This window comes from Lutjanus erythropterus, chromosome 14 (assembly GCF_056507025.1).
Source record: "Lutjanus erythropterus isolate fLutEry1 chromosome 14, fLutEry1.hap2, whole genome shotgun sequence".
In the NCBI taxonomy this organism is placed as follows: Eukaryota; Metazoa; Chordata; class Actinopteri; order Lutjaniformes; family Lutjanidae; genus Lutjanus; species Lutjanus erythropterus.
The window spans coordinates 10,487,971-10,508,504 of NC_139330.1; the positions used below are offsets into that span (position 1 = coordinate 10,487,971).

General features: G+C 42.0%; 1 protein-coding gene across 2 annotated transcripts in view; it reads left to right on the forward strand.

Annotated features, from left to right (window-relative positions):
* disc1 (DISC1 scaffold protein) overlaps nucleotides 1–20,534 on the forward strand; it is a 61,651-nt gene that overhangs the window by 23,829 nt on the left and 17,288 nt on the right. For both annotated transcript variants that reach the window (XM_084735533.1, XM_084735532.1), the window contains one exon: nucleotides 12,610–12,670. In XM_084735533.1, the coding sequence (XP_084591659.1) occupies nucleotides 12,610–12,670 (61 nt within the window). The remainder of the gene's footprint in view (nucleotides 1–12,609; nucleotides 12,671–20,534) is intronic.

The window sequence follows — 20,534 nt, forward strand, 5'->3', positions numbered from 1 at the left end:
TGTCACTGAAATAAAATATGAACGCCTTGTATATATGAGCAATATGTTCCTGAAATACAGACTCTTGATTAAAATCTCCTTTTTCTAACTGATCAGTTGAACCAGTTTATGTTTTAGAGAAATCATCATCATATGAAGGCCTGTGCCTGTAGTGTCTCCATTAGTGCCAACCCATTGTCTTGTCTTGAGTGCACCCTCTGCTGTCACTAGGGGGCACCCTTTCATTGTTGTAGTCAGGCTGGGGTACATTGAGTTTTTACTGGGTTTATGGTAATGCATGGACTTGGTGTTTTTGTTCATGCAAGGTCCATGATTTTATATTATTGTGGTGGAAACCAGATCCTTTTATCAGCAAAAGCAATTATGTCTCTTTTCCTTTCACCTTTGAGCACAAACTCAGTCACCTGCCTGATATTTGTTGCTGAAATACAGTCCTGAACACCTTGACTTGCTAAAGAGCCAAGGATAGCATTAATCTCTCCCCTGACAAGGACCAAAGACACGTTCAAGTTCACCTCAGTATCCTAAATACACCGCTTGCCTCTCGCAGAATAATGCAGCTCTCAGGGACACAGAGGCTGGGAAACCAGTCACATGCAAATGCTCGAGCTGAACAAAGGAGCAGGAATCAGGTGTGTGACGCGTCACAAATGTGGGAAGAGACGGCAAGTTAATGATTGGTTGTGCGGCTTGCTCAAATGCTCAAGTGGGCGCACACAATATGGCAGCAGGCGCAATTTCACAATGTGTTGCTGACACCAAGCAAGGGGCTCATTAAACTGTCATCCTATTTGGTAATAAGGGGCTGGCACACGCTAGCTGGAAACTGATAGCCCACAAACAGCACATTACCATTTCTTTAGCTGGAGGGGATTAGAAATTACAGTCTACTTCAAAGTCAAGATGGCCATCCTTTTGGTTTCAGAGGCATTTCTGAGCACATGCTAATGACACCAGTGTCATCTTAGAACAAGAAAACCATACGCCTGTTCATGAAAAGGCCTATTGTGATGGCATGAGCTCTTAATTCAGCTGACACCTTGACAAAATCTATACACATACGTTCACTTAAACTACACAGCCTCAGCTTGTTGAGCGTCTCCGCCCAGCGTAGTGTGGGGAGGTTTTGGCCTGGGAGCCATTACGTCTCTAATTGCTATTGGCACGAGTGCTGATGAATACCAAACCCATTATAGCCGGAGGTTTGATTCCCTGCTGAGAGTATAATTTTGTCCCCAAGAGAGATCTGGAGTGATACTAAATTTACAAATAAATAATTGAAGAGCTGAATAACACGAGTAAATGACCCCCAGGAGTGAGGACATTCAAACACGGAGGCAGTGTCAACGTGTGTTCCTCTTGATTTATCCAAGAAATGCTTATTTAATGCTTTTGTTAGTATGCAGGCGGTATATTCCGGAGCAGTCAGGTAATTTGGCGATCTGTGATAAAGACAATAGGCTCTCCACATGGCTCCACTGGAACACATTTAAAGCTACTTCAAGGAGTTTTTAACTGATTATGAAACAGTCAGTTTATTACAGATGCCTCTATATGGCTTATATAATTTAACAAGACTATCAGCGAGAACACTGGCTGTTTTTACGTAGTATATAATAGTGACAAAAGCCTGTGTTTTCATTTTCTCAGACATAGTTACAGTGAATAGTATGTTAGCCAGTTTGAAATAAACGGGGAGATTTTTATGTAGATAATTTCATATTTCTAGGTTATATTATGTGGTCATTATGATGATGATGTTTTTGTCCACAGGGGGCTCCATCAATAAAATATGAGAGTTCCTTGTAGTAGCTTTAATTAGTCGGTTTTTGTGTCTTTTGTGTCTCCCTTTTTACTGAATTAGCCCTTCGTCTATACCACACGCAGCACGTCGTCGTCACACTTGCGTGACGACAGTATTCACGCCATGCTGGAGGGTCTGTATATATGTGTGCAATGTGCAGTTCTCCTTTGATATTTGAGAATATTCCTGATTTAATTTTCCATCAACACGATGCAGAAGCACTGTGGTGTGTGTGTGTGTGTGTGTGTGTGTGTAGTGGGTGTGGATTAGCAAAAGAAATAAAGAAAACATTCAGAGCAGACAGGTGTTGACAGAGCAGAGGGATTAATGTTGTCTAATGGCAGTAAATGTACAGTTTGGTCACAAAAACACTGCAGAAAAAGTCCAGCAAGCCCCCGTGTCTTACTAACCAGCTGCTGGCTGAAGTGAAGGGAGAGTTTGTGGGATTAAAAGTTACAAAATGTGAATAAAATACATTTTCAGTGTCTTTTTAACAGGAACCAGCCTCACATTTGGATGCGTATTGTTAAAAAATACATTTGAAGTCTAGTAACCGCTTCAGCTCAGAGATGCATGTTCCTGTTGCAGACAGCTGCACTGATAAAAATTAAAGAGTTTCTGTAGTATGAAACATGCAAGTGTGGGAAGAAGACAAGCTAAATTGCCTTGTTAACTGACTGTAAAACACACTGCATTGAAACTCGACTGAATTACAAGGTAAAACTCACCAAAACCATCTTTGTTAGTCTTTCCACTATGCCAACAATCACCAACTCTGGTTTGGTCCAAATAATTCCCTAATTGATCACATGAAAGATGTGAAAATAGTCTGACTCTGAGTTGGCGTGTATTGTGCATTGCTTGGCAGCGGCTCTCACTCTGCATTGAATTACCAAATTAAATAACAAAAATCTTCAAAATACAAGCTTGATAGCTGCTATATTTGTCTATTTGCCCAACCCCAATCTCCGCCATCTATTTTTTCTTCCTGCAGCTCCCAGTGTCACCTTTTCCTTGGCAGAATCTGGGAACCCGTCCAGACCAAAGTGCATCAGGAATACTGTCACTCTCTGTTATTAAACAAATGCAGTTTTCTCTTAATGGAGTGCCAATAGTAAAGGCCAGGACATATATGATTTATTCATGACTCTGCCTCTTTCAGGGTGCTTCTGTTGAGAACATGATGGAACGTATGACAGCTCTTCTCCTAAAGAGTGTCTGAATGATTGAGAGAGGTGCAGTGGTTAAGTGGGCCCCGGAGAATGTTTCCAGGTTTTTTACCTCTGAAGTTTTTGGCAGTATTCATTTTTCCTGTGATTCAGTAGAGGGTGTCATTCCATTGTGGGTATTATAGCGGCGTCCATACCCATAAGAATTACTGCAAAAAACAAAAGGACGTTGATTGAGGTAGCACTACAACAGCTCCCACCACTGCATCAATCAATTTCTTTCTTTCTCTCTTTAAAACCATTCTTTTCCAAAGGAGGTTGAGTTTCATAGTTTTGGTCATACTGTATCTAGGTGCACTGCAGACAAATTAAAGCTAAAAAATGTTCTATAATATAATGACCCTCACTGTCAGTCTCAGCTGTACTTTGTCTTAAGAGCTTAATAGCAAATGTTGGCATATGGTTTGGAAAAAAGCAACGGTCTGGATTCCTCATTTCTTCCTTTTGCATAGACATTCAAACCAAATTCTCATTCCATTGCCCCGTCCCTTCTCTCCAACGCATACATTAAATACATATATACCATCCTCTCAAACTGCCATTAATACCAACAGTCCATTAAAGTCACAATTCACATGCAAAAATGCAAATAATTACTCAGTAGATAGATAGCAGCTTAAAGTTACAAGCAATTGTCCTGCGAAAGGAATAATAAACAGTCATCTGAGAGTCTAAAACACCTGGGAACTCAAAAGATCATAACTAATCCATAATGTATGAGTAAATAATGTTTTGAAAATCCAAATTAATAAATTCAATTCCATTCAATAATTACAAAAATGTATGTATTTATCTATAAAGATAATAGCCCTCTATTTTTTTGTATATTGCCCCATATCCTGTTGAATTTTCATTGGTTGCCCCTTAATATTATACACAGAGGGTCGGTTATTGGATTTGCAATGATTAATATACATTAATATACATACACGCTCCATTTAGGAAAGCTCTCGATGAGGTTTCTACGATTCAATAAGATCTGGAAACCCCTCTACAGAAATCCATACCTGAGTGTACGCTATTATTCGAGAGGTTGCTGCAGTGGGAGGGACGTAGGTGGGATGTAAATGAGTTCGGGAAGGCTAGCAGGGTGGTAGCAGGTTGTGAGGGGGCGGGAAGTAAGGGGTTATTTTGAGAATAATAAAGACAGGGGCGCCCAAGGTCAGCTCTGTATTTTTTAAATTTTTCCTTTCTTATCCCAGTCCCCTAAATCTATTGTATTTTTATTTGTACAGTTATTTATTCTGTGTACGTATTATTTCACCTCCGTGTCTATGACTTTATTTAAAAGTCCAGTGTACTAGATTCAAGGGCAGATTATAGTAGAAATGGAATATAATGTTAACATCTGTGTTTTCATTAGTGTATAATCACCTGAAAATAAGAATTATTGTGTTTTCGTTATCTTAGAATGAACAGTTTATTTCCTCTTTCATGTATGCTGTCACTGCCATGTTTCTACAGAAGCCCAGAATGGACAAACCAAACACATGGCAAGTCTGCAGCCATGCTAGCTGCTGTAGACTCTTTTTATGTTTAGTCAAAACTCTTCTGTGGAGGAAGCTGACAAATTTAGAAATGTGTTTTGTTGGAAAATGTATTAGCCCGGTGTTAATGGAGTTTCCCAGTGGATACAGAGGAAATAATAAGATGGCAGTGTAATGGAGCAGGAATGTGAGCAGGAGAGCTGTTGAGAGAGCTTTTATGACCGCACATTTGGAGTGAGTTTGTTGGACGTCTTAGTGCTTCCCAGATACAGTCATCAAAAGAAAATTTTTATTTTGTACCCCACAGCAAAGTCAGTGTAGAGTCTAGAGACTGTAAACAAACTGTGTTTACTGAGTTGGACTTAAGTTATAATGACAGTGAGCATGTCTAACATTGCAGTCAGGGCAATTCAGCACCCAGAACTGAAATATATATATGTATCCACTCAAGCAGAGATTTTGTACACACAGCCAACTTTTTGTCAAATGATTCCTTTTGTCGAGCATCCTTGCGTAGCCCCACAATATGTTACGCCATGCCAGCTGCAATCTGTGTACCGCTATGCTTTGTGATCCCACAGCCTTAAAGCATCATGGGTTATTGAGTGTCTGTCTGAGATATCTGCCTGTCCCTCTTCCTTCATTAGCCATGCTGCTGGGCTGCTGTTAAGTTCAGATGCATTCGCACAACGTGAGTGTCTGCATATGCTGACTGTGTGTTTGTGTTACCTGCAGTGCTGTTACACTCAAACAGCCCGAGCCGAGCTTAAACACATTAATCACAGTCGGTGCCTTCAACTCAATTACAAAGACACACAATTTCTCTTCTGCCTTATTATGCGCAGCCTTTTATAACACGCATATCTGTGGTGCTGCGTTAGCACGGAGCCGCCTCTAATTTGTTTGACAACACGAAGGCCCTGCAGATGTTGGGCGCTTTTATTGTTACAAGGCAATGAAGAAATGACTGCATTATTCACTTTCAATTAGGGAGCTGCTCAATGGCTCGTAATGCAGCGGCAAATTCGAGCACCTTTCCGTCGTTAACTTCTGCAGCTTCATTAACGCCCATAACTTCATCATGGGTCATGGTGCATCACTGTGTGTCTAATGTACACCACTGATTATAGTCTGATCAAATTCATCATTTTTATCAACTTTACATCTGTTTAACCAAAGTAGTTGTTTCTTCATTAGACCAGTGAATGAAGAATTTAACCTGGGTCTCAGCAATGTATCCATATTATATTGATATCGTGGTATGAGACTCAATATTGTTATATCATGATACGGCATAGGTGTTGTCTTTTCCTGGTTTTAAAAGCTGCATTACAATAAAGTGATGTGATTTCTACCTGTTATATTAATTGCCTTTACACACTTAGTCATCATATCCACTAGGGATTAATATTTTTCCTGAAAATGAGGCCTTTTCTGTCCCGGGAATAGAAACATATTATCTTGGGAATCCTGGAAAATGGCTACTGTCAAAATACACTGGTCATATGTAGCAGTATGTGTATGTGTGTGTATGTGTGTGAGATTTCGGACGGTTTCTTCAGGAGATTTAGACAGTCTTTCTTCAGTGAGAGGCTCATTTTGCCACCGCTGAAGGTAAATCCGTCATCTGCAGCCATCTCTGCCAGTATTTCACCCACAAGTGTTTTATATGAAGTATGAATCCAGTATTTTTGCACACGTTTAGCTTTCACTTGGAGTTTTGTCTGAGATTCAAAATGCAACAGCAAACCACTTGTCGAGCCTCAGTCCGGCACATTTGATCCCTCGTTCAGACGGTGCACAGACGGCGTCATCATTGTTTGATCTTGAAGCATTTCCACTCAAGGCTGGTGGCAGAAATCATGTTGTGTCGGTCTAATTTAGATGGTAGAGACACAAGTTACTGCACTAACTGCATTAATGGTCAGAAGTGTTTGAATTCATGGCACTTTGTGCTTGTTAATCAATTAATTAAAACGCCCGCTGTGCTCCACCTGCACACACTCACAGCTGCTGAATATGTTTCAGGAATGGGGCGCCCTTGTATGCAGGACTGAGGCTATCCGTCCTCTGCAGTGGTCGTCGGCTCGACTCCCACCTGCGGCCCTTTCGCTTCGTTTCATCCCCTTTCTCTCTCTGTCCCCTGTCCTCTCATATCTTCAGCTGTTCTTATCAAATGGAGACAAAATGCCCAAAAGATTATGTAAAGTAGGCTCACATGTTTTCTAAATATATTCCCATTCGTTCTGAATATTTAAGAATGCTTATGGGAAACGTAAGCATTCCCAGCATTCCTGCGAATCCTGTTTTTATGGTATTAAACCCTAATATCCACATTATTGATCATTATTTAGCAAAAATCTCTTTGTGGTTTTTCGGGCAAAAATATTGTTATATTTTGTCCATGATCGTCCAGCCCTGCTACTGTTCTTAGTAGAACTTCTTGGGTGGGTTCTCGTTAGGACCCTCAGAAGGTGGAAAGGTTCTGGATAGAACCCCCCCCACCCCCAGGTAAAACCCCAGGAGTTTTACGTAAATCTTTGAAAAGGTTTGAAGTTTGAACCTTAATATAAAATTCTACGAGAAACCAAAAAGGGTTGTCCTATGGGGACAAGCTGAAGAACGCTTCATGGTTCTAGTTAGCACTCTTATTTCTAAGAGTGTAGTTTAATCAACAGCAATGCATCATATTATGTAAGATCATCATGTGTTTGTTCTAGTTATTTTAGAGAAAATGTGTTCATAAAAATACATATTTTATATTTTGGTGTAGCCTAAAAATATTGAGATATTATTTAAAAGCCACACCCCCCAGCCCTATTTTAACTCATATGAAGGAAATGGCCTCTTTGCAACATGCAGTAACACGTTCTCATCCTCTTACAAGAGTGTCTCAGTTCTGTTTGTATTATGAATGAATGGCCTCTTCGATTTTGGCCGCGGTCCTTGGCAGCAATCAGTGATGTTTAGCGCCTGCTGAGATCACTGGTGCGCCGGGAGGCCGAGCTCATGAATTTTCCAATGCCGGCTCTGTGAACGCCTTTGTGAGGTTCCTTCAACACCAAATATACTGCCGCATGTATCAGGGACTAACAGAGTGGCTCTCTTCTTCATGGGCTCTTTAGTGCCGATTTTATTCGCATGGCCTGCCAATGACAGCCGCCTCCCGCAGACTTACAGGAAGTGGTAATATCACCCGGTGCTCTGGTTCCACTCGCCGCAGGAGGAGGCTCTGCCGCTTGATGTCTTGTCCCATTCTATAAAGAGAAGATTATTTTCATCTGTCACGCCCGAAAAGCCTCACTAGTTTTGCCACTGGTTGGCATGGCGACAGGATGGCACGCTGTTTCTACTCTGCCTGTGACAGAATCAGCAGTTACCAGTTAATACAGTCACGTCTTTATCTCCATCTTCATCTGATTATTTTGACTGTCTCTGTTCCTCACAATATATTATCTCCTAATCTGCCTTCTGCTCTTGTTTGAGCCGTATCACTCTCGGTTCTCTCTGGGGGTTCTATTCAGAATCTGCCCATCTCCTAAGGGTGCTAACAAGAACCCACCCAGGAGATTCTACAGAGAACTCTTTATATCCTTTGGTTTTATCCAGAACTCACCCAAGGGTGTTCTACTGATAACCTTTTTATATTCCAAGGGTTTTTATCGAAATCACACCTCTTTGGTTCCTGTTAGAACCTTTCATAAATGTTACACTTGGAACCCTTTCAGATAGTTCTACCTAGAGCCCAACATGAAGAATTATACCTAGAATAATTTGTAAAAGGTTTTAACTGGAACCCCCCATAAGTTATTCTACAGATTACACCCAGAATATGTCCATCTTCTAAGTGTACTAACAAGAACCCACCTAGGGGGTTCCACCAATAACTCTTTTATATTCCAAGAATTCCATCTAGAACCCACCCAATGATTCTACTGAGAACACTCTGATAGTCCAAGGGTTTTACCTAGAATACACTCAGGGAGTTCCACTGGGAGTTCCAGGGGTTCTATCTAGAACACACCTTTTGGTTACTGTTAGAACCTTTTAGAAAGCTTCCACCTGTAACCCTTTACGTAGATTTCTACCTAGAACCCAACATGAAGGATTACACCTAGAGCCATCTGTAAAAGGTTTTACCCAGAATCTCATATGAGATGTTCTACAGAGAACCTTTCTATGGTGTAATGGCTCCACACAGAACTGGGAACTTTTTATATACTATGGGTTTTATCTAGACCACACCTTTTTGGTTAGAACCTTTTATAATGGTTCCACCTGAAACCCATTTAGAGAGTTCTACCTCAACATAGCCAACATTCTACAGAAAATCTTTTTATATTCCAAGGGTTTTATCTAGAACCAACTCAGGAGGTTCTACGGACAACCCTTTTAATGCTATGGTAAATAAAGCCTTTGAGGAGTCAAGTGTGAACAACTATTTCTTCCAAAAAGTGTTCTTTGGAGGAAAATGGTTCGTAATGGAACTCTTGATGAATCCCGTCATCACAAATGGGACCTTCAGAAGCAAATACCTCAGGTTAGAACCTGAGCACATCAGGAAGAACCCTTTTGGAACCTTATATCTAAGAGCGAACAGCCTGCTTTGTCATGGCGCATCTGTACATGCTCTGTGCCATCTGAAGTCAGGCTTAATGCCCCCTATGTATTATTCAGTGGCTATCTGCTTGCACGCTGCCTAACGGAGTCGGCATGAATGGAAGTGGACAAGGGAAACTCTGTCAGGTAGGATAGGATCTCACATAGCAATTAGAGGGGTGGTAAGTGAGCTGTCTGGTCCACGTACACTAGATCTGCTCACCAGATATGCGATAGCTGCTCCCGCAGCTTCCCTCTTCCCTCTGATTGAGCAGATTTGGCCACTTTGAATGAAAACGACTCTCGGGCGAGATCTCGCTTTCTGTGACACACATGTGCAACACCCCCCATAAATAGCCACGCTATCTCCATCTCATTTCTTCCCCAAAGTATGGACAGGAGTGTGTGTGTGTGTGTGTGTGTGTGTGTCACAGCCACTTAGTCTCAAACATTTTCCTTCTCTCCCCCGCTGTGCCAGCCTCCAGCTTGTCTCATCCTGGCGCTGATGCTGTCTAATAACCACCATCAAGACAATGATACAAATTATATTTCAAACTTCACTGTGATTCAGAACACCCAATTAGGTGACTTTCTCTCTGTGTGAGCTCTAGTCAATGTGAGCCAGCTAAGTGGCACTACATTAGAGAAGTTTTCAACCGTTTGTGGCTTGTGTTTCCTTAAAATGAGGAAATGTCTGCTCATGCCCCCTCACCAGAGGTTTTCTAATGTGGTATGTGCTCTATTAATGTCTCTATTTGACATTTTGGGAAATATGTTCACTTTTCTTGCTGAGATTTAAACAGAGCTTGATAACAAGCTCACGTCTGTGCAGTAAGTATGAAGCTATCAGCAGCTCATTTTAGCATAAAGCCTGGAAACGGCTAGATTGGGTTAGGTAGCCACCACCTTTAAAGCTCATTAATAAACATCTTTGTTCTATGCATACAAAAAAGACAAAGTAATGTAATGTGCAGGTTTATTTTTTTTGGCTGGGTGCAGTCACAACTCTGATTCTGAAAAAGCTGGCACGTTGTGTGTGTGTCCATGGCGTCATGTCTAAGGTTTGGAGCAACATCTGCTGCCATCCAGACAACATCTTTGCAGATGTTATATCAAAACAAGTTCCCTGTCGACACTGGGCAGTGTTCCTGCTGGAAATGTAACAATCCACTTGTTACAATCACTTGTTCCCATCTGAATTAGCATATCTTCTGAATGTTTTTTCTTGATGTTTATTTATCATTTACTTAATTTATATTATTGTTATTATTACTTCTAGTAGTAATACTAGTACGAGTGATAGTAAGATTACGTGAGGCTAAAACAGAACTTCAGTCTGAAAAGCTTGTGTAGTTTGTGTAAATGCATCCTACAACCATTGCAGGGCGCTGTAGGATTCTGTCTTTCACACGTGCAGCTGATAGGTTGAGAGACAGCCCTCATTTATATAATTTCTCATGATGCATGTCTGAGAGTTTGCTGCTTTATTTTCCAAAATGCAAACTGCTTGTTAGTGCTGTCATATGCTTGTCTTGTGCTTGTTCAGAACATGGTGGTTTATGGTGGCTTAAGTTGGTAATTGTCATTTTTGTGCTGGTTCGTTGTTATGCACCGTGAATGAGGTGGTTCGTGCATTTCTTCATTCTAGCTGTACCACTTCATTCTAATTTGGAAAGCTTTTCCCTTTCATTACATGCCATTACAGAGTAGAAGTGATAGTCAGCTCTTAATTCTCTCTGGTCGGCGTTGTGTTTATACACAGAAAACACATGGCAAACACGTGGCGTTCTGGAATCTAAACTGGAACGTAGATCAGTGTCCAATCCCTGATGAATACCTTTTGTCAATGTTGGGCTCCGGTACTGATAGTGGATAGGACTGATCTCATCTCTAGCTGCTTTAAGAAGATTGTGATTGGTTGCAAGACAACTCATTTCAAGACTTCTTTGGGGGCTCTGACCCCAAGCTGGGATCCACTGCTGCTGAGTGTGAGAAACCAGTGATTCTGACTGGTTGTTGAGTTCTGCAGATGTTGGGATGGGCAGGTTCATGAGGGCAGCTTTGTGTGTCTATGTGTGCAGGAGGAGGAGGAGGGTTGTATCGACCGTTACAGCTTGTGTGCACATATATATGCGGCGCAATTTGATATAAGTGCATCCTATTGTGTTCAAAGATCTGCTGCTGCGGGGGGCATATTCTCATGTTTCATACATGAGCTCATTAACGGCGCTCAGATTGCCCTCCTCTCCGTCCTGACTAACGCTCAGCCAGCCTGTGTCTGCCTCCTCAGGCACAGCTCGCTGCTGGCAGAAGGGCGCAGGAAGCAACAAAATCTGGCATGATATGAGGACCTATGCCATGATAAAATCCCCTTTTATCCTCAGGCCGTCTCCAATTTTATCCCCTCTTAGAGCAGTGGGACTGATCTTTCCTCAATTGTATGTTTGTCTTTAGAGAGAGCCAGCTGGGCCTTTGCACTACTGTTGCAGTTTCTCAGCACAATGCCATCACCAACTGTGATGACTAGTTACCTTTCAGAGCTCATGTACAATATAGCTAATGACGTGTCAGTTTTAATGGTATTAGAGCTGTGATTTGTTGCTAGGATACCCCGTCATGGCTAATAAAAGTAGAAAATGAAGTGCAAGTAACCAGAGGTGGCAAAAGTACACACATTATTTACTCAAGTAGAAGTACAGACAAAAGAGACTCTAGTAAAAGTAAAAAGGTCAAAAAGTACAGGTTCTGAAATGTAAAAGTAGGACATTTCTACAGGCTGTTTCTGTGCAAATTTAACCTCGTCTTGTTACATCTTTTGTTGTGTGTTGCATGTTTTTTCTTGTTACGCCTTTCATGTTGTTTTTCGTCTTATGTAGTTTTCGTTGTTTCGTCTTTAACGTCGTTGTCTTGTTGCGTCAATTTTGTTGCGTTATGTCTTACATTGTTTTCATCTTGTTACATCTAACATTGTTTTTTTGTCATCCTTGGGACATCTTTTCTGTCTTGTTACTTCTTTTGTCTTTTATGTCAGTTTTCATCATGTGTCTTTATGTCGTTTTCACCTTGTTATACCTTTTACATCATTTTTGTCTTGTTATGCATTTTATGTAATTTTTTGGTGTTGTTGTGTCTTTTTTGTCTTGTTACATCTGTATACCATTTTGGTCCTATGTCTTTTTCCTTTTGTTACAACTTTTACATTGTTTTTGTCTTGTTAAGTTGTTTACATCACTTTCCGTCTCATGTCCTTCTGTAATTTTTTGTCTTTGTCATCTTTTTCATTTTGTGTCTTTACATCATTTTGAAAATGTAAGGAGTAGAAAGTACAGATATTTGTGTTAAAATGTAGGGAATAACAGTGAAACGTTGTCTGGCAAATAAATATTCAAGTAAAGTACAGATATGTGAAAACTCTAAGTATAGTAAAGTATTTGTACCTCCCCACTCTTCAAGTAACAAGCCGTTATTCTCTGCCTCTCTTTCCATACAGAAAACCGTCTGAAGGAGAACACTACCAAGTACATCAAGCTGTTGGAGGACAGATTGCACAGGTACGAGTGTTTTGTGCTGTCTCTTTGTCTTTTTAGTGCAGGGATGACGACTCAATATTCCACAGGAGTAAAACAAAACAAGGAGACATAAACAGAGCAACAGCCTCTAAGGAATTTCCTCTCACCTCTGTCGTCCTCTAACCAGAACACCGTCTCCCCAATACATCACCTCACCCACCACATCATGCACTCACACCTTTTTCTCATGCTGTTGTCTCCCAGAGCCCCGTTCTCACATTTCACTCCGTCTCTCACCTGCACAATTGGTCTTCATCTTCCCACCCTCTCACATATTTTCTTTACTGTCATTTTTTTGTGCCTCTGCATCAGCGCAGTTTCAACCTTTTCCCTGCTCCGTGGAAACCATTTTAGACAAAACAATATCTCTCTCTGTCTGCTTCACTGTTTCTGTCTGAGCTCCTAAATCACCGACGACAGGTCTGTTGTGTTACGGGTGGTCGCTCAGCCCGCCTGATGGTTACACAACACGACTGTGATGTGCTGAGTGGCTGACTTTTTCGAGCGGAGGGCGTGGAGCCCAGTCAAGTGTTGACACCATTTGCGTGTTCATGCTTCCTTGCGGAGATTAGAGCTCATCTCCTCAGCACACAGACAGCGCCGAGCAGCTGGGATGCGATTGTCTCTTACTCTGCAGCGTTTTGAAACCATTTGTGTTTAACAGATGGATGAATAGAGCTGGTAATGTTTTTTGTGTACACCGCTCAGTCTTTTTTTTTAAGTGTTCAGAGGAGGAAGGTTAGGCCGCTGGGGTTTACTTTAAGGCAGAACAACCATGTTGTCAGAGACACTATGTGTCTGCTTGACCCATTTCTTTGTCTGTGTGTGTGTGTGTGTGTGTGTGTGTGCGGTGTGTGAGAAGGGGTACGTTTCTGTGTTGCATCCTTGGAGAGGCAGGGTCACCTTTTTGGATGGGAGCCAGGAGTCAGTCACACACTGCAGGGCTGTTTGTTGTTGAAGGATGCACAGGCCGGGGCTCTGCGTGGTCAAGGAGCAACATGGCTGCGATCTCAGAGCCCAGCAGGGAAGCATGCCTCTGGACCTTTTCTGTCAATAGGGCAGATGGCCGCTTTGTGCTTTGTTTGTTTGATTTTTCAGAGAGAGTGAGACAGAGAGAGGTTCGGAGAGAGAGAGGGTGCACCTGTCTGTGCCATGCATCTAATGTGAAAAATCTGACGAACAAATTGGCAACACTATCTGACTTACTGGAGGAGGCATCTGTTGGGGGTATTTTTATGAAACAGGTAAAAGCACGGCCTATTTATACAATAGTATACATCATATATAACTAGGTATATACAGTAGATGTAAAATGAGAAAGTTTGTGACCCGGCTGCCATGATGAAAAGATCTGAGCCAAAATCAAACACTGCCCACTGACCGGAGGGAGGGGTGTTCTGTTGCGCCGAGCTCTGTCATCGCCACATGGAAGCGATTGCATCCTCCAGCTTGTCGACCTTGAATTTGTAGTAAGGAGCGTGTTGGTTTACTCGCAGCTTGGCTCGTGCCTTAGCTGGTAACTATCTTTATCAGTCTGGACCACTCTGCAGAGACAGACTTAACTTTATGTTTAACTCTAAAATTAGACTTTTAAATGCTGAAATATCAATTTATTGGTGTAAATGCCTGAGATTATAAATCCAGAAAGCTGCCTCCTGTTTCTTAAGGAAGTCTCTTTCAGCCTCTTTCAGTCCCAGAATACAGATAAAACAAAAATACATAACTAGATGACTGACCTCTCCCTTCAGTAGAGCTCCTGTGTTCCCCTCTTTTAATTTCACCAATAGATACTTTATTGCATGAATAGCTGATTATATCCATACATGTATCTAACCACATCACCATTGACAGAAAAATCACATTATAGGACACCTTCTTGGGTACTGGGTGCAGTAAACTAATTTTCCTGCTCATCACAGTCTGTATTAATTGATTGGCTCTCCAGCCTTGGATCAGCTTCCATAACCAGAGGCGGTCCACATCAAATCACACACACAGCTCTCTGGCTTCAGGCGAGGACCAGTAGCTTCCGTCAGCTCCAGTTTGGCACAGTGACACATATTTGGCTTGATTGAATGGGCAGTTGTCCCCACATGTGAATACACACAGACACACACACACACACACACTGACACACACATCATTCTCTGTAAATTTTATCAGTCATCTCTAATGTACATTACTGTTGATGGAGTGTGGTTGGTGATGGGAGATGGGAGGTGAGGAGAGGAGAAGAGGAGGAGAGGAGGAGGAAGGGGGGGAGGGGAGGCAGATTAGTACTGGTGAGATGTCTGGTCTCCGTGGAGACGGATGGTGTTGAAAAAACCAATTATCTCTTCCTTGCTAAAGACTAGAACAGGATGTTAGAGCAGCGCAGATGCTGTAAGTGTGTCACCAGAACAAAAAACATTTTATTCAGATTAGCAGCACCGCACAGTTGTTTAATACATTATGTAGATATTTCATTAGGAGATGCCTCTTGTTATTTTCCTACATTTATGCATGATTCTGTTAATTTTGGATGTCATTTGTCATATTTAATGGATACAAAGCAACTGGTGTAGAAGGCATTCAAATACTCAGACCAGACATGCTCTATTAGTTAAAATCGAGGACATGCCGAAAGCATCCAGGCAGAGAAACTGAGTGAAAAATCCCCTGTTACCACTTTTAATACACAAAATCTTGACTGTACATTTATAAGAGAGGTGTGAAGTGTCTGAGACAAAAGGAACCTTGGTTGCTCAGCTGTCTGCTGTAAAAAACCTCCCCAGACATCAAGACACCCACCCTGCAAACACTTCAGTTCACGCACCATCCATCACACCTCACCCAATAGTCACCACCTTGTATTTCTCCATATTATTAGCACCTCTGCTCAGCTGGTGTCATTTGAGATGTTGATGCATGATTCTCCTTTTTTCCTTATAAAGTGTTAATTCCTTTTGGGCTTCATGCATGAATCCTTCATACACACAGATTTGATCTTAAACTGTGCATGCAAACAGTTCAATAAGTTAGTTAAGTAAGTTAAGTTATTCTTCTGTTTTCATTGTGTTCTGGACTTTAGTAGGTATAAACACAGTCTGTACAACAATGTGGACAACGTAGCTGGATATAGATTCCATTTAAATAACAGGTGTAAATGGGGTGAGATTCTTCAAAACCTGTGTGCCGGGCTGGAGCCTCAACTTAGATCAGAGACAAAACTATTTAATCCACCTCATGTGCAAGCACTCACCGCTGTCACGGTCCTGGCCTTCCAGAGAGAGTTTGGTGATCGGTCCAGTTAACTGTTAAGACATTATTAAGACTGGATTACTCTAAAACTGACACATACATGGACAGCTGCGGACACCATGCACATACTGCTGCTTAGCAGACCCAGAAAAATCCACTGTGCTCCATCTCCAAATCTGTTCCCTTTACTCAGTAGAAAAAAATGAAATTCAATAAACATCCAAAATAATAAGTCATGCACAGAATTACACCTTGAATGTGGTGACTCGTTGAGGGCAGCGGTTCCAACATGCTAATCCATGTCTGTTAAAAATGTTTTTTCGGTGTAATGTTGCCTGTCAAATATCAGCAACATGTTGCTTTGTAGTTTACACATGGGACTTCAGTCTGCTTCCCTTTATATGGATTTATTGGGCCATTTCCATGAAGCGTCATCAATGTAAAACACAGAGTCGTCCTCCCCTCGTCCTGCTGGAGTCTTGTGCGTTGCATCCTGTCAGCTGAGCATGATCTCTGCGTAAGCGCAACAGTCTCTGGTTTCCTGTTGTTTGTCCAGCCTCATTTCATCAGTTTCTTTTTCCTGGCCGAACATTATGCAGGAGCAGCCGTAAGTCCCAAATGTAGCATGGCTCTTATACATCCACCTCCACTCCACCGGGGGCGGTCACCTGCTGCGGTGCATCCGGCTGATCTGACTGCGTGTTTGAAAGATGCTGAATGCATTTAATGATGGTGTCAAGGTCTGCTGTTCTTTCATTCAAACCCCACGCTTTGTAGTTCTGTCATTGGTGATTCGTGTTTCAGCAATAAAGCTGACAGATTAAAGGAGAAAAATAGCTAAGTTTGAAGGAGCATGCACAGCCATTGCCATAGCAACATAGCATCAAACCTGATTCATCAGCATACTCAGGTGGGGACTGTTTCATGAGTCCCATGAAGGGTTTTTGCATTTTCCTCTTACTGCTTCATGTAAGAACAAATATAAGAGAAAAATCAGAACACATTCATGCACGAGGCCTATTTGATTTATGGCTATGGCAGATCCTAAACATCACAAGCGCTGGCAGGAGACTGTTGCTGAAAGTCGCATTAATTTTACTTTATTCAAGATAGTCATTTCTTGGGGACTTGGCGCTTACTTTACCGGGAATAGCCTCATACCCTGATCTTTAGATAGTCAAAACCCCAGCTGTGACTGAAGATAGGAGCTGTTTTTCACACTCTGTCTGTTCTTGGCTTAACATATGGCCTGATGCTGGGCAGAGTTCAGGATATTAGCCAGACAGTGTGTGTGTGTGTGTGTGTGTGAACCCCCGAGAGGTCTAACTGAACCAACTGGTACCAGCAGGACCAGACCGCCGCTGCTTCGCTCAACAGTTATATTTATAATCCTCCCTCCGTAGCTGTCTGTGCGCGTACATAATGCCTGGAGGAGAAAGAGCAGTCCTGTCAGTCAGCGGTCCCACAGGGGGGTTGTGAGACTGTAGAAGGAGTGTGCTCGCCTGTCTCTCCGTCTTATTACGGGGCCATCAGCAGAGCAGCACACCCACACTCTGCCACTGTCAGATGGCAGGCCGAGCGGCTGCCACCAATTAACCCCCCGGACGAGGAGTTCATACCGACGGGCACCATCACAGAGGCGTTTAGAGTCTGACGTGTTGTCTGCATTTCCAGTACACACACTCTTAGAAAGAAAGGTGCTAACTAGAACCATAAAGGGTTCTTTGGGTTTTGGATTTGGTAGGACATCCTATAAAGTCCCAGAGAGTTCTACCTAGAACACAACATAAAGAGTTATACCTAGAACCATCTGTGAAAGGTTTCTCCTATGAGAGGTTCTACAGAGAACCCTTTTATTGTGTAAAGTTCCACCCAGAACGCTCTCTGGGGGTTCTATCCAGAGGATTCTACCAAGAACCCTTTCATATTCCAACGGTTTTACTTAGAGTCCACCCAGGAGTTTCTGCCGAGAACCCTTTTATAACTGACTCAAGGGGTTCTAGTGAGAGCCCTTGGATAGTCCAAGAGTTTTATTGAGAACTCACCAAGGGGTTTACCAAGAACCCTTTTGTATTCCAGGGGTTTTATTTAGTACCCACTCAGGGGGTTCTACCGAGAACCATTTAATATTCCAAAGATTTTATTTAGAACCCACCTAGGAGGTTCCACCAAGAACCCTTAATATTCCAAAGATTTCATTTAGAACCCACTCATGAGGTTCTACCATGAACCCTTTTATATCCCGAGTATTTTATTTAGAACCCATCCAGGAGGTTCTACGCAAAACCCTTTAGTATTCCTAAGGTTTTATTTAGAACCTAACCAGGGGCTTTTAATGAGAACGCTTTTACATTATGTTACAAATAACCCTTGGTGAAAGAGTATCTAGAACTCATTCTGAAGCAAATGGTTCTGGGTAGAACGTAAGCCCTTTTAGAACCCTGATTTCTAAGAGTGCAGAGTGCTGATGTCAGTAACTTGTAATGAATTGCACTTGTCATTGAAGCTTTTGTGACAGATGAGGCCGACTTTGACATTTTTTAGAGGAATTTATAATTGTGTGTATAATCCCCACAGACAATGATTTATAGGCGTGTGTGTGTGTAAGTTAACACAGCACATGTGTGCCCACCCACATCTGTCCGTGTGTGAGTGTGTGTGTGAGTGTGCGTCCCTCTCCACTTCAGAGGAGACAAATAACAATGGCATGGCTCACTGGGTGCGTCCCCACCGTAGCAGAATTCAGAGGCGGCGGCGTCGAGTAGCGAATTGGCGAGGGCAGGAGGGGCTGGGCAGAGCAATTTTTCTATTGTCTGTGTGCCAAATGAAGGTTAGAGAACGGCTGAGAGGCGTGCGCTGGCAGGGTGCAGAGGTTGGCAGCCTCTTCAGGCAGGAGATGGGCTGGAAAACAAGTGGCATTCAATTTTCAGGGGGCCTCATCACAGGGAGGGAGGAAGGAACAGAGGGAGAGATTAAACAATATCGTCTGGGTGCATTTTGCCTTTGAGTTTGTTTATGTGTGATGGAGATGGAGCAATTTCTCAACAGCAGGGAGGCTCTCTCTAGGTGAAAATGCTGAATATATTATCGAGGCTTATATGTAAGAATATTTAAGCTTATGAAATTGTACTTTTATCGCTCTGAGTCAGTCAATGTGAGAATTAGTGTTTGTGACAGAGAATCTCCTCCTGGGTTAGAAAGCGGCACGTACAGAGTGATCCAGGACGTTTATTCCTTTAAGATGTTTGATGCATCTCGAACTGTATGTTTAAAACCCACGTGTTTGTCCCCGCATCCTGTCAGATTTAGTTTGTTTTCTGCACGAGATGGATTCCTGGAAACGAGGTTGTTATTGAGGAATAAAGAAGAGGCAGATTTTGTTTCCCACTCTGAAACATTTATGCTCTTTAGTGAAGGTTTTGCATTTTTTTGTGCGCCTCTTAAACCATATTAAAGGTAGAATTTTTAACACGATCAATGGATTTGGTTGCTAAAATGTCACCTGGGACTGCAGTTATTTGGGAGTTACTTGTTATCTAAAGGTCAATGAAAGAAGAAGAGGAATAAATATGAATATTTTAAAGGTCAGAGGTCTCAAATGTGAGTCAGTGGAGGAGTATTTCATTTAAAGGAAATGGAAAACCTTTTTTTGGAAAGCCAAAAAGACCTGATCCCGCAAAGTGTCTGGTGTTACTGTGAAACACATTTATACTTTCACAGAAGCTGAGACAGCACAGCAGATACACCCCCAGTGTTTCAGAGCCAACTGCTCATTTTTCATGATTTTGGGACCTTTATATAGGCTGCTTAATTCAGCTGGGTGGTTAATAACACGTTCCTGGTGTGTGACAAACTCAGAACACACATTTATTGTTGTCTTACAGTATGTTTAACCTAAATAATGAAACAACGAACAGAGACCTCCACAGGTCAGTGACCGTCCTGCTCATTTTCTGAATAATATATTCAATCAGCTGTTGCTGCTTTAATTGTTCTCTTCTGTTTTTACTCCGGGAGCTCGCTTTTGGGATGTCACCAAGGTCAGGGCGAGGGAGAGTGAAAAGGATGACTAATTGTAACTCAATGAGCAGATAAACAAAAAGCAATCTTCTTGTCCTACCCTTGAACTTCTGCTCAGTGACCCCGGCGGAGATGAACACATCCAGGCTGTCTTTTTCTGTCTCTGCTGCAGCTCTTTGAAGAAAAGGGCAGCCTACCAGGAGGACATTCGCTCTCATTACATTTTGTCAATGGAATTACAATCTCTGAATGATTCATTTCTCCCCTGTCAAGCTTTTGTCAGTGCTTTATTATAGAGATATTATTAAAGATGTCCTTTACTGGGCCTGTATAACCACAGCGGCAATTCACAGTTGTGGCGAACACGCCGTACCTTTTGTATTTTTAGCTTTAAAAGAGAAATATGTAATATATTTGCTGTAATAAATCATAAAATGACTATGACATGTCCTCAGTGATTAAGGAAACATGTTAAGCTGAAATACTCGCTTCTCTGACGTCAACACTGCAGCCGTGGTCAGTAAACGTGTGTTATTGTTTGCCTGTTTCGTGTTAATTAGAGTGAAATCTAAAACAGAATCTTGAC